This window comes from Anomalospiza imberbis, chromosome 6, assembly GCF_031753505.1.
Source record: "Anomalospiza imberbis isolate Cuckoo-Finch-1a 21T00152 chromosome 6, ASM3175350v1, whole genome shotgun sequence".
Classification (NCBI taxonomy): domain Eukaryota; kingdom Metazoa; phylum Chordata; class Aves; order Passeriformes; family Viduidae; genus Anomalospiza; species Anomalospiza imberbis.
The window spans coordinates 43,631,647-43,645,613 of record NC_089686.1 but is presented as its reverse complement, the minus strand read 5'-3'; the positions used below and the strand labels follow the sequence as shown (position 1 = coordinate 43,645,613).

Genomic DNA, 13,967 nt, shown 5'->3' with positions numbered 1-13,967 from the left:
GGATATCTGACCCAGCTCTCACCAGCAGGACTTTCTTGCAGGGTGGGAGATGGTGCCTGTTTTAAGGCTTAATGAGACCTCACCTTCCAGGGCTGCAACAGCAGCATGTTGCAATGACTCCAAAGTCAGGCATCTAAAGAAGCAAATGAATTTGTCATTGCAAGATAGAAATTGATTTCAAGGGTACAAATTGCAGCTAGATTTGTAGCACTAAAGGTATGGGCCAGTCCACTCCTCAGTTATTCCTGGGGACTCTGTCCATACAGGCAGCTTCCTTACTTCTGTTAATTTCCATTTTCTTTCCTCTGCATGTCTTAGCTAAGCATTAGACGCATGCAGTTGTGCATGTGTGTTTGCAGACAAACAGGAGCCAGGCTGGCCCATGAGCTTGCACAGCCTGCTGAAGTCAGGATGTGCACTCTGGGAGCCTCCTATTGGTGCTCAGTGTCTGTGTGTGCCTACTTTTCTCCTATTATTTTTCTTGCTGCTGACTTTTTCCCAGCAGTGATTCAGTATTCTTTATTATCAGCCCATCACCCACTTGTGTTGGTAGTCATGGCTGTTTATGGTAACAGATTTCTCTGTCTGATCTGCTCCTTAGTGTGAAGGTCCAGTTGTTCTTTATTTCAGTGTACAATGTGTTACTGTATACGGCAATTTGGTATATGTAGGCTGTGCAATGCCCCAGCTTTATGGATGTTTGCAAGAAAGAGGCGAGTGAAAGATAAATCCAAACTCATTTTAACTGTCTCTTGGAGAAATCACTGCGCAGCCAGGACATGTCTTTGAAAGCAAAGGGGCTGCTGAGATTATGAAATTCTTGAACATTTGCTCAGCATGGCTGAGCCAGGGCATAAGGAGATGTGTGAGCCCATTAATCATTCCAGGGCAGCTGCCAGCTCCCTGACTTTAATTGTGGCTTTCTAACATTCACCCTCTTTGGAGGTTTTTTTGGTCCTGCTGATAACGGATTTCATTCCTCTCCCGTGAAACTCTGCAGAGACAGCAGAGGTGTGAGCTTAATTCAAGGTTGCTGAATGACTTGCAGCTACTGGGGGAAATTATGTTACTCAGCATTGTTTTCCTCCTAAAATTGTTGCCTTGGCAGCATCTTGAGGACTTCTACATATTTGTCTCTTTAAATTTCCTGTTCCTCACACTGCTCTATCTTCACTGTTTCCAGTCGCTGCATTTTTATTAAAGATTTCCATGGAAGTAAACAGTCTCAGAGGGTGCATCCTTCCAATATCCCTGGCTTGAGAGGAGGAAGCAGGAGTGGAAGTTTTTCTTAATAAGGGGAAGATTGGCAAGTATGCTATTGACAGTGTAATAGGTTGAAAAATCATTCATGTGAACTCAGACTATGTCTCAAATGATAGACTATAAAAGATTATTATGCTTAAAAGAGCTCTTTTCACTCACCATGATGTGTGTGTCTAGGGACACGCTTCGATGCTCACTTGCAAACAAGCCAAACACAGAATTGTGAGTTTTCAAGCCTGCATGTGCCTCTTTTACCTCCTCTTAGCTGTCACTCACTGCCTTCTTCCCAGCAGGAAAAGCCAGGAATGTTTGTGGGAGGAGAAGGAACAAAACACACTCAAGTACTTGGAAGGTGGCAATGGCCTACATAAACTCTGCCTTCCATGGGGTGGTAGATGAACTGGGTTTTTCAGGAGAAGTTTTCTTCCAGCTTCACCCAGCTGCATGAGTGCAAATAAAATAAAAGAAATTTTCTGGAAACTGCCTTCTCATTTTGCATTTGAAGTGTTGCAAACTTAATTCCCAAGCACACACAAGACCATGGAGCTGTATCTGAGTGTTTATGCCAATATATCGGTTATGATTTTTGTGGCATTGGTCACCTCTTTAAATGGCATTAATGTGAGGGTCATCTACCCCCCCTCAACACAGCTTGATGCTGCATTGCTTTTGCATCCGGTTGCTCTATCAGTTCAATGTGCAGCCCTTTGTGAGCTCTGAATATCCTTTGTAGGTCAGTTGCCATGCAGGGAGCCTACATGTGTGCAGGGCTTAATTGGTCTCTCAGCTCTTTCCCATTCTCTACTTTGTTTTGCTTACAGAGCTCATCCTTTCCCTTCCATTTCTCTTTCCCAGGAGGAAGGGAAGACAATGACGATGATGCATCCTTTGCTAATGGACCCTGCTGAGACAGTGATTTTGGCTCCAAGGGAGACTTTATAGGCATCTTGCATTTCACATACCAACCTTCCTGAGAGAAAAAATGAAAAGGATCACACATTTCCACTGATCTGCCTTTTTCCTGGGGACCATTGCTGAAACTCTTCCTGCCCTGCAATATCTGCATATCAGCCTGGACTTGGCTTCTGCCCTCCAATCCCACAGCATCTCCCACAAAGCATAAGGCAGTATGATCAGTCTTTATTCACTTCTCAGAGTTTCAGAAGAAAATAAACATGAAGGTTATTAGCTGTGAGCTATGAAAAATGTTACATCAGCTAGGTTTCTAAACCTTTCAGAGCCAAAAAGGATTTTTGGAAGGCACTTCCGCCTAAAAAATCTCATCCTTACCGAATAAATTCTAGTTAGCTGACAATTCTACAGACTTGATATAACTTCATACAATGAATGAGTGGGGGCTCATTGTTAGAGTCTAGGAATAATCTCACTGTGTTTAAGCACCTTACCCTCTCTTACTTTCTGTCATATTCTTATTGCCATAATAATGATAATAGATCTTCTTAATTTATAATTATGTTGATTCATATCCTTGGAAAAATGCAGCTCACTCCTAGTTAATTAGTCAGACATTTTAAAATGTCTGTTTGGATTTTCAATAGTGCAAGTAAAGACAATAAGATCTCACTTGATGTCTAACACTAGTGTAGGCTGTGGATGCAGTTCAAACTCTGCAGGGCTTCTGGTGGGAATGTTTCACAAAAGACACTTTTGTCTCCTTTGGAATAAATGCCACCAAATAGTGGAATTTATTTCTTAACTATTTTTTCCTGGGCCCCTCTATTTCCAGCATACTCTCAAACACTTTGCATAGAGATTTACTTCTTTGGAGTGGCATGAGGGAGGACTAGCAGTGGGGATTTGCTTTCTATGCATGGCATGGTTTGCCTCATCTGCATGAGCTCTTTCTTGTTCCTAGGATACACTAGCTTGACTTAATTTATGGGCTTGCTTTATTATTTTTCCCTTTGGCTGAGATCTGTTTTGACTTTACCACTAAGCTCCTTTTGAGCAGGGGCAAAACCAACAACACTGAATTTATTTAAGTGGAATTAAAGGGCAGTCCTTGTGTGTGATGCTGGGACTGGGCTGCTAAGCATGCTCAGCCTCCTGAGGTGCTAAAAAACCTCATGTTTCATTCAAAAGCCAACTGCACTGAATAGCAGAGGACCACTTCTGAGAACTGCAGTGGGGCTCTAACACCAGCAGCACAGAATGAAAGATAGGGCTTTAGGAGATGATGGGATATAAATTAAAAAGAGAAAAGAGTTGACCAACCACATTACTTTAAGGTCCCTAGTTTTGTTGCCCCAGAAGCAATTTGTGGAAGATGAACTACTCCCTCTGCTCCTGTGGTGCAATGGTGACTTTTGAAAATGGGTGAGGTAGTTAATGCACATATAAACATGGAGCCACTTTCACTAGCAAAAATGAAATTCACCTTCTTCAATAGCATTATGAATTGCAAAGAGGGAATTTTATGTATTGAATCATCAATAGACTGTCCTTGAAAATTCACCCCTACTTTGCATCTGTGGTATTTTTCTTGTTGATATGCATGCTGTGTTTTGATTTTCCTTGTCCCCTTTTAAAATGAGATGCAAACCGAAGCTTTCATCAGAAGCATGTAGAAATGCAGTGACTGGACATGAGAGCAGTCATGGGTTAGTATGTTAGTTAGCTTAGTATGCTCCCAAAACACTGGGGTTTTGGGAGCATACTAAGGGTACTAGGTGTGTAAGAAGTACATCTACCCAGCAAACAAAGGGGTTGCTGATAGTGTTCAGGGCAGCTCTGAACTGGTAGCTGGTTCCTCAGCATGACCCTGATGGCTGACCCTGATGCAGTAAATGGAAAGCAGTTTTCTGGAGGACTCTCTTTCCATGTGGTGCCCTTTGTATTGGTGGGTGGAGAGAATTGTCCTTGTATGTGGGACAAGGTTTATTTGTTTTCTCCTTGTTTTCTCTGCTAGAAGATAAGAGACAGAGCTGGAGTTCAAGAATTCAAGGAAAAATGTTTGTGTTTGTTTATAAAAATTCAGTCTCTCTGTCTGATGCTAAATGAAAAAGGCAACAGGTAAGGTGAATTACTGAATCTTTCAGCCCTACCCTTGAAGGGCACAGAAGATGGAGGAAATCCAGTAACTCCAGAGAGGCAAAAGATTAAGATTTCTTCTCATACCTGCAGGATGTAGCTGCTAGAGCAAAACTGAAGGTGTTGGGAGTGGTAAAAGAAAAAGTTGTTTTTCTCATCCTGTACTTCTCTTGCTCTGCAGATTGAAAGACTGGTTAAGCCTCAGGGGTGATTACTCCTACATTTCCAGCTGGCACTAGATTACTTTGGAAAACTAACAGAACCTTTATATAAATCACCTCCAGAGTATCATTCTAGTGGTAGAGATCCCAAAAAACTACTTTTCATTGCACCTTTAGTACAACCACCTATGCTGTGGGTTAAAAGTATTTGACCCAATCAGATGTTGGCTGTGTGCAGCTGGGCTTGTGTTTGTCTTTTCTTATTAAAGAGGTTAGAAGAGGAATGAGAGACATCATTTAATACATTATTTGTCTTATAAAGAAAAAAATCCAGCATGGTCTCCAAAGATTTCCCTGCATTTTCTACTTTATCTCTATTTTCTGAAGTTACTGTTGGTCTCGGGATTTTTACAAGTAATGAAATTGGAAGCCCACATGTAAGAAAGAAACTAGACAGAAAAAGAATTACTCTTGTTGTACAAGGTGGAGGTGAATTTAAAAAGATGATGATTGGATACATTGCTGTTCCCCAAGGAAGAAAGCCCATTACTGTGTTTGACTTTAGGATACCAAGGATGTAGTGCTGGGCGTTTTAGTGTCTCCCCACATGTGCTTCAACCTGAATGCTAGGGATAATTATTCCTGATCATCAGCTATCAGAAATTACATTAGAGAACCTGAGATCAGTTTTCCTGCAAGGCAGTGCCCATACCATAAATCTATGAGGTGTCATGGCTGGTGTGTAGGTGTGTCCACACATCATGGCCGAGGAAAGACTTTGGCACAAACAGTTGACCTGGGAAGAAAAAATGAAAATGTAGCATGAGAGGCTTCAGCACAGGCTAACAATCAAGGTAAGGACATTGTCTTCCAGTGTTTCACTGGATAGTGTGTGCTGTCTTTTGTTAAAATGTGTCTTCTGGTTAGGGAAAAGCAACCAGAGTTTGCTGCAAGGCAACCCCTTGTCACAACCAACCCTTTGCATTCCTAAGGAGATCTTTCTAGTTGCCCTGACCATCTGGCAGGTCAGTAGGGGCCTCTGAAGTGGATTGGGCCACACAGATGACATTTTAAAACATTTTTTACTCTTTTAACATTCCTGAATTTAGTTGTTGCTCTTGTGTACTGGTGCAGAGGAGTTTGTATGGTGGGTGTCCACCATCTAGACCACTGACAGACCTGGAAAATAGGATTTTCTTGATGAAACATCTGTTCCTTGAATCAGAAAAGAGAATAGCAATAGGAAGACTGCATACTTCATTGTTAGGAGCCATTGGACAGATGAGGGTTATTTTGGGCTGGGGTTATTACTTGGGTGTGTTCTGTGGCTTTGATTAGATATGATCTTGATTTCTCTATTTAGGAATTTTAGCTGGCAATTCTTGTTATCCTTTTAGTCCATAAACCCTTTGTTGCAGAAGGTCTCTTTTCTCTTTACAGAAAAAAATCTGCTCAGTACCTTTCTGGTAATGAACACCAGAATAATTTCTTGCACAATGCACACACTGGTAGGAGAATTAGATGATATTTCCTCCTGTTGCTTTACTTTGACACGTCTTTGGTTCACCTAGATAACATGATCTTTTTTCCACATATTTCTCCTTCAAGAATTCACTGCTTGTCACACTTAATGATTAATGCACTTGTCAAACTTTTTTTTAGGTTGATAAATACCCTGCAAAGATAAGGCACTGCCCTTTGAAAAATATGGTGCCAGTAATTAAAATGAAGAATGCATTACAGTAAAGGGTAGAAATATGGATCTAAAAGCCACACTAGTACTTTTAGTGATGTGAGTAACTGAGAGTTTCATTTTAATAATTCAGTGCAGCAGAGATTAATAAATGGTATGAGGTATAACTGGTCTTTGAAGATCAGGGATATAGTTAACAATTTCTTTTAGTATATCCTGAAAGATGCTGCTGGAATTAGTGTATAATAACTCAGCACAGTCCTACAATTTCCAAGTCAGTTTTGTTAAAGGAGGAGCACACTTACTGAGTGAGGATTATGCAAAGTGAAGTGATCCATCTGAGAAGAAGCCAAAAAGGCCCAGTCCCCCAGCCATACCTGCAGTGGGTCACTTTGCATCGGTTTCTGCACAGGGGGCAGCACAGGGGGGCTGTGTGGAGGGCCAAACACCTGCCCATCCACACCTGTGATGAAATGCCTGTTAAAGACACAAGCCTTCCAGGGCAGGCCAGAAGGAAATCCTCGCCTTCTTTTTCAGGGGTAGGTTAGTGCAGAGAGTGGGGGAGGAAATAATCAATGTATAGGTGAATGTGACTGGGCAGGGGAGAAGTCTCACCTACTATCTCCCCCAGCAGGAGTTGCTAAAGGAAGTGCTCCACATGTGCAAAGTTCTGGGTAGATGCAATAGTCATGATCGCTTTTATCATCCTTGCTCCATCTCCCATGAGTCCCAGGAGGTCCCAGGATGGCTTCCCCCCCTTACTGAATAGCTTTTAGGATATCAGATCAGTTTTCAAATGGAAGGGATGCTTCTATCACCAGAGTCCAGCCATGCAAATCTTACTTGCAAACACTGTAAACTCTTTCTACATGTGGTCCCGTGGGGTTTGTTATCTTGTTGTCTTTTTGAATGCTGTGCCAGAGCATTTTCCAGTTGGACCCCTTAGCTCTTACCGTGTCCCACTCACACAGGAAGTCTGCCAGTGTAGAAGCTGTGACCTTCATCTGCTTATGAAGATCCTTGGCTCAGCAAACCTATTTGAAAGGATTAGCTCTGTGTAGCCAGAAGATCCACTTGTCAGGATAATTTGTTGGGTGTTCCTTTAAGGATCATTTAAATGTCGTGGTTGTGTTTGATGAGAATTTTTCTCTAGTTTATGGAAAGACTAACTGCAATAAATGATCATGCTCTCTGCTTAAGGTGAGGCCAAGCAGTGCTGATCTGTGGCTGGTAGGCAGGCTTATAGTCTTCTGTTGGACTGAAGAGTATCTTATGATCAGAAGCTGGCCCTGGACCTACCAAAAGGTAGAAACCTCCACCAGCTAAGTTCAGTTTAGATCCTGATGGAGCAAGGTGCCATAAGCATGTGAACAGTTGCCTGGGCTTCTTTTTGCTCTGATGCTGATAGGGTTAAACTCAACAGCTTTATCTTGTTACACTCAGACACTGGAAAAACCTTATTTCCTGTCTGTATGTTAGGTGGGTGAGTTACATTACAGATGTATGTTACAGCTGGGATGCATATGTTGCATTCTGCCCTGACTTTGCAGTGATGGTTATGCTCGTGGAAATTATTCAGGCTTTCTCCCACTTGCTTTGCCAGGTACATTTTGCATACCTTGTGTTTACCCCTAACTTACTGTTTACAGCAATTGATAGGGCACAGCCAAGCACTCTGACTGCCTTCTGAAGTCATGGAATGATCCTACATGAATGGTCAATTGGTTTGAACATAATGGAGAGTTTAACAACTTTCTATACTTCTGTTTCTCATTTCAGTTTCTAGGATAACCTGAAATTATACGGGAATCTTTAAGGGAGAATTTTCCCCTCTCTCCTTGAAATGCCAGTTTGCATCAATCCAGGCTGCTGGATTTTGTGGGTTTGGTTGGGTTTTTTTGTCATCTGCCAGAATGTGATTTTTTTTTTTTCCTCATTACACTTAGCTTTCTGCTATCACAATAAATTCCAAAGCAAATAAGGTTTTTCAATCCAAGTACAAGTATTTCAGCTTCCTCTAAATCAAAATTTGTGAAACACTAAAGTCTATGCTCTGAAAACTCTGTAAAACTCAGTTATCAGTTAAGAGGCATGGCAGTAATCTTAAGAGAGTTTCTAATATTTTTTACAGTTTAATACTGTCTAGGTCATCTGATAAACTGAAAGCAGCAAGTACATTAAATATAGTGCAATGACTTATACAGACCAAGACCAGGGTTTCTGGTTTACTCATTTTATTGGTTTCAATCCCATGATAGTTCCCCTGACTGCCAGAGCAGGTACCCATAGGCTACACAGTGCTGTCTTAGCTCTTGAGCAGGAAAGTCACACTGTTTCCATTTTGTTCCTGGACTGTGCTGGTGCATTATTCAGATTTGGACTGAATTATGATTTGATTTTATCTGGCCTACATTGCACTTCTTGCCAAAACACTGAGTAAGCCAAGGAGGCAGGTTGTTCTATTGGCCTGCTCTCCTGATCTCAGGATCAATGATCATCTTTTATTGTTTAGGTTATTGCTGTTATCATAGGCTCATTAACCCCAACTGCAGTGTGTGGAGCTGTGCAAGCACGGGACAGAGCTGGCTGCTGCCCCCAGGAGTCCTCAGCCTGTGCTTTGTGCAACAGTGCTCTCTCAGCAGAACAGCCACTGAGCTCCTCTCCAGGTTTCTTCACTTCTCTCAGGCTCACAGAACAGACAATACCAAGGAGGAGAATCTGAAAGAAAAACAGTGATGCCACTTTTGAAATGAAACTATAGATACGCTCTGTTTGGCACTTGGCAAATAGTGACTCAGCCACTGTTTGTGTGCAGTGCTTCTGGCCCACAGATGGTACCAGACTCTCTGTTTAGGCATACAGATCTTAGCCATTCCATTATACCACTGCAGTCTCTCATGCAGGCACATATAATATTGTCTCTCTGCCAAAAAGAGCATTTCTTCTAAATATTGCCACTAAAAAAAAAAAAAAAACACCTTGAACTTGCAAGCATGCTGTGCTGGGTTTGGCTGGGATAGAGTTAATCTTCTTCATAGTAGCTGGTGTGGGGCTACGTTTGGATTTGTGCTGGAAACGCAGCTGATAACACAGGGATGTTTTCTTTATTGCTGAGCAGTGCTTATACAGGGCCAAAGCCTTTTCAGTTTCCCACGCTCTGCCAGCGAGCAGATACAGAACTGCGAGGGAACATAGCAAGGACAGTGGGTATCTGTAGGATATTCCATACCACAGAAGGCCATGCTCAGTATATAAAGCTGTGGGAAGAAGAAGGAAGGAGATGATGTTCTGAGTTACAGTGTTTGTCTTTGCAGGTAACCATTAAACGTGACAGAGCCCTGCCTTCCTGAAGATGGCTGAACACTTGCCCATGGGAAATAGTGAACAAATTCCTTGTTTTGCTTTCCTTGTGAGCTTGGCTTTTGCTTTGCCTATTGAACTGTCTTTATCTCAACCCACAAGTTCTCTGACTTTTACCCTTCTCATTCTCTCCCCCATCCCACCAGGGGAGTGAACGAGCAGCTGTGTGGAGCTGAGTTGCCATTTGGGATTAAACCACAACACATACATGGAATGGGAACACAGTGGAGATTTTCACCACCTCTTTGCACATCTTACGAGCCTCTTTGCTCATTTAGTTTCTCAGACTGTTGATTTGAATTAAATTTATTTCTCTAAAGACCACAAATCAAGTCCTGTCAAAATGAGAGAGCATGGTGTGTTATCATTATTGCTTACCTCTGAATGAACCTGAAAAGAAAGGTGATCAATACAGACATAATTGCCAGTGTCACCAGTTAATTGTTCCTAAGTGACTGAGGGCCTCTTCAACTGGCAGCCTGTCAGTCTCAGAAATAGCAACAGTCTCAGGAACAGCAATGTAATGTGGCAGACTTCGTGTGGGATGAAAAGACCCTTTTGAGCAAATATCAGTTATTACTAGTAGGCTCTTCTTTCACTGCTTTGCTGCACATTTCAAACTTCGCCATCACCAGGTGGGGATACCCTGTGCAGTCTGTACCTTTCTGCATATGGCAAGGATCAACCAATCTTGGGTAAGCCCTGCTTCAGCCGTATGTTTAAGCAGGTATTTAGAGTAAAGCATGAGATTAAGTCACACTGAATTCAAAATTAGTCAGATACTTAAAGGCTTCATTCAAAAATTACCCAAATAAAATTCATCCTTGCTCAGTTCTTAATCACACAAGTTGTATGGAAATCTCATCCAAGCAGCATCTGGGCTGCTAAAAAATTAAGACATGAAGAACACAATATATTATTTGTAGAAGGTTTTAAAATATTTTTGACACTTAGAATGAGTGCTGGCCTTAGTAACCATGAAGGTCATTCCAGCTAACTGGAGTTAATTCCAGCACTAATCTCTGTGTCTCCATCAGTGGGACAATGAAACCAAGAACATAAGGGGCTTTCCAGGAAAGCGGTTTCACAGTAAGCCACATTACCCTCTGTGAGTTTTGACTTGATTTTGCATTTAGCCTTTATCCCTCAATCCAGCTCTTCAACACAAATCATTTGTGGCCAAGGCTTATGGAGATAAGGTCACTTTTTCATAACATGAATGTTCAAAAAAACCCTCAAGATTTTGTCATGTGGCTTCAGTTTAAATGTAGTTCCCAGCTAATTAGTCTGGTAAAGTATGTATATTTGCAAACAAAGAATAGCTATAACAGTATCCCAGTGGAGATCATCAGAGGAATTTGGGGAATGGAAGGGTTGATAATTGCAGTTCCTGTGCTATAGTTAGCTGGAACAGACAGACGGCTGCCCTTAAGGAGACCTCTCTTGGTGCCAAGAGTGTTACACACAGGACAAAAGGCAGTAGATCCAATTGCAGGATGAAAGGGCAGATTCTGATGTCCTACCTTATTTTATTCAGTCCTTTCTCAGATAAAGTTATTATGTGGCATTTCCTAAAGGAAGACTAGAAAATTCCCAGGATTCTTAAGCAGATGGAGACCTGGATATTTAATTTCTTTTCTGAGAGGGCTGTAATTCTTTTTTAATCTGTGTCTGATTTACTAACTACCAATATCAGTTAGGTAATTCTGCCTGACTGCACACGTATTCCTGTGTGTGCAGGTAGGTGCTTTCTCAAGAACAATGCATTTTTAAGACTTGCTATTCATCTGGCTTGGAAAGTAAAAATAACCTTGTTTCTCTTTAAAAGCAAATAAACACTACCACCACCAACTCAACCCCACTGATAGACCGATAACTACCATTTTGGCTTAGTTTGCATTGAGCTTTTACTTCATAATATAGATTTTACCAAGCATAGGATGGTTTGGAAGTCCCGGATAATGAATGGATGAATCAGATGGACTGATTTCAGATGGATGTAAAGGGCTCATTAGACTAAGGCATTAGCAACATAAGAGTTATTTTACAAATTACTTCCAAAACTTGCAAATCCTGAGGCTTTTATCTCTGTGTGTGTGTGTGTGTATTTTCTGGCTCTGCATTGAGAAGCAGTGTGCTGCTATTTGCTGCAGGCTGGTTGTCCAGAGGTGCCAGCTTACAGCTTATTTTGCTCTGAACTCACCAGATGCTTTGACACTGGTGCAAAATTGAAGATATATCTGTTCAGGGAGGCAACAAATGAAGTATTGAAGCAGGCAGTCTTGATGACAGAGGTAGAAATAGAGAGAAATACTTCTTGAATAGAGCCAGCAATAAGCCTTCAACGTGGCTTAAACACTGCTGCCCCTGTCACAGTCAATCTAACTTGGCTTTTGCTCTTGCAGTCTGAGTGTGCCTGAGCAAGACATTTGTCTCAACCTTGTGCTTCTTAATCATCTATTTTATTGGAATGCAAAAAAAAAAAAAAAAAAGGATGTTGGATTTACTTCATACTGTTTTTCTATCGCAGTGGAAGAGGGGTTCTCACTCACTCCCCAGTGCAGCTGAAGCATCCCCACTGGTGTTGATGGCATGTGAGGAGTTCACCATGAGCTCAGTGCCCTTGGGTGAGGTTCTGGATCCTGAATTTGCATTGCTGCAGCACTCACTCGAGCCTCTGTGCACTCCTTCAGCTCCCAGGCACTGAGTGCCTCCCCTCCTCTCCCTTCCTGCTTCCCAGGCTTTGGCTATGACGACAATAGGAAGTGACAGTCTCCCGATGGCCACATCAAACCTCTTTAATCACTGGAAGCTGAATGTTAGCCAAGAGGGCTCCCCTGGCTGACAGCTTTTACCCCCTTCTTTCACTAAGCCTTAAATAATGGAATCTTCTGGCAAAACAAAGAGGTTTAAGGATGTAAAGCATTCCTTATTTCCTCCTTCCTTAGAAAGCATTGGGTTGAAGTTGATTTAATGATACAAATGTAAGGTTCTAGTTATCTTGTTATACCTCTATAGGCTTTACACATAAAAGGAGACCCAAAGGAGGGAAACAATTGGAGCAGATACGTGTACATGCAGTGTCTCATTTGCCAGTGCTGGTCAGCAAGCACTGCTGGATGGTGATGCTTCACACACCAGCTCCTGTAAACCAAACTGGCAGGAGGAGGCACAGATAAGGGCTATTTTGTGATGTCTATGTGGTTGCAATTTCTGGTGACTTCTGCATGTGTGCAGTGAGCAAGAAGATGGTTGGGTTTCTGAAGCTGTGAAATGTTTAGCAATGAGAGAGGTGAGCATGGGCTGACAGAGAAATGTAGCGATGTGAAAAGATGCCAAAAATGAACATGACAAATCTTAACCCAAAAGCAGCATCATGTCTGAGCCCTGTTTGTGCTTGGTGTGCCAGAGGGGGAGAGGGAGAGAGGAGATGAGGCTCAGGCACAATGATCAGCCTGCCACGAAGAGCTGTACTGAGATCACAGACTTGCCCGGAATTTCACTTCCTCTGACATCAGCCCCTACTGTACAGCAGGAGACAGGGATGGTTTTGCTTCACAGCTCATCAAAGTCCAGCTTCTGTCCCGAGCAGACCAGTGGGTCAGCTGGGGCACCGTCCTGCCAGCAGGACCTGCAGCTCCAGCTGCTTTGAAGGAAGGTGCAGCATCCTTAAAGGGACATTTTTCCTACCTCCAGCCTGTGAATGACTTGGAAGCCCAGAAGCCTGACAGCTGATGAACATTGTCATTTAACTTGGCAGAGCTGCACATACTGCTCTGAATCACCTCAAAGCCGGATCTTTGTTAAAAACTTGCCTGCATGCTTTCCCTCCCTAATGGCTGATGGCTCTCACAGGTCACAGAAATCATCTGCTACAGCAGTTGATACCCGGTTTGTGTCTCCAGTGCCTCCAGTGCATCTCCTGCAGCCTGGCAGTGGCTTCCCTCACCCACATCTGCTGTTTGCAAGGCAGGCAGAGAGTTGATCACAGGGGGAGAGCAATGCCAGACAGAGGAGTCACGCTTGCCTCCACTTCTGTTACAGCCAAGAAGGATGAGAAACATGCTTCTTCCCCGCGGGCAGCCGGAGAAAAAAGAAACCCCAGAGGAGCACAGAACAGACCCAGCGCAGCGGCTGGGAATACTGCGCACCGCCTCTAGTGGGCCGGCACACAACCACATGAAGACAACCCTGTGAGGCAACTTTGCATCAGTTGTTCTGTGGTTTGCTTTCATACGAGAGGAATTAAATGCAAGCTGACACAAGATTAGAGCCAAAAAATTATGTTTTCAAAGGCAGGAAAAAAATCCCTAACAGAAGAGAACATCTCATGGATGTATCCCTTCTCACACAGCTCCCACCTCCTTTAATTGCTGGCTCACAAGTAGCTTAATTAGTCCTCAAACCACAGGGGTGCTTGTGTTTTTTGGCCTGAATCT

At 42.6% G+C, this 13,967-nt stretch overlaps 1 protein-coding gene across 3 annotated transcripts in view; it reads left to right on the top strand.

The window, feature by feature from the left end:
- LDLRAD3 (low density lipoprotein receptor class A domain containing 3) overlaps nucleotides 1–13,967 on the top strand; it is a 203,096-nt gene that overhangs the window by 55,315 nt on the left and 133,814 nt on the right. Inside the window, exon 1 of one of the 3 annotated variants that reach the window (XM_068193756.1) lies at nucleotides 4,021–4,296. The exons of the other annotated variants lie outside the window; for them this stretch is intronic. Within the exon in view, the coding sequence (XP_068049857.1) occupies nucleotides 4,274–4,296 (23 nt within the window). The 5' untranslated portion in view covers nucleotides 4,021–4,273. Of the gene's footprint in view, nucleotides 1–4,020; nucleotides 4,297–13,967 lie in introns of those variants that run through there. 3 annotated transcript variants of the gene reach the window in all.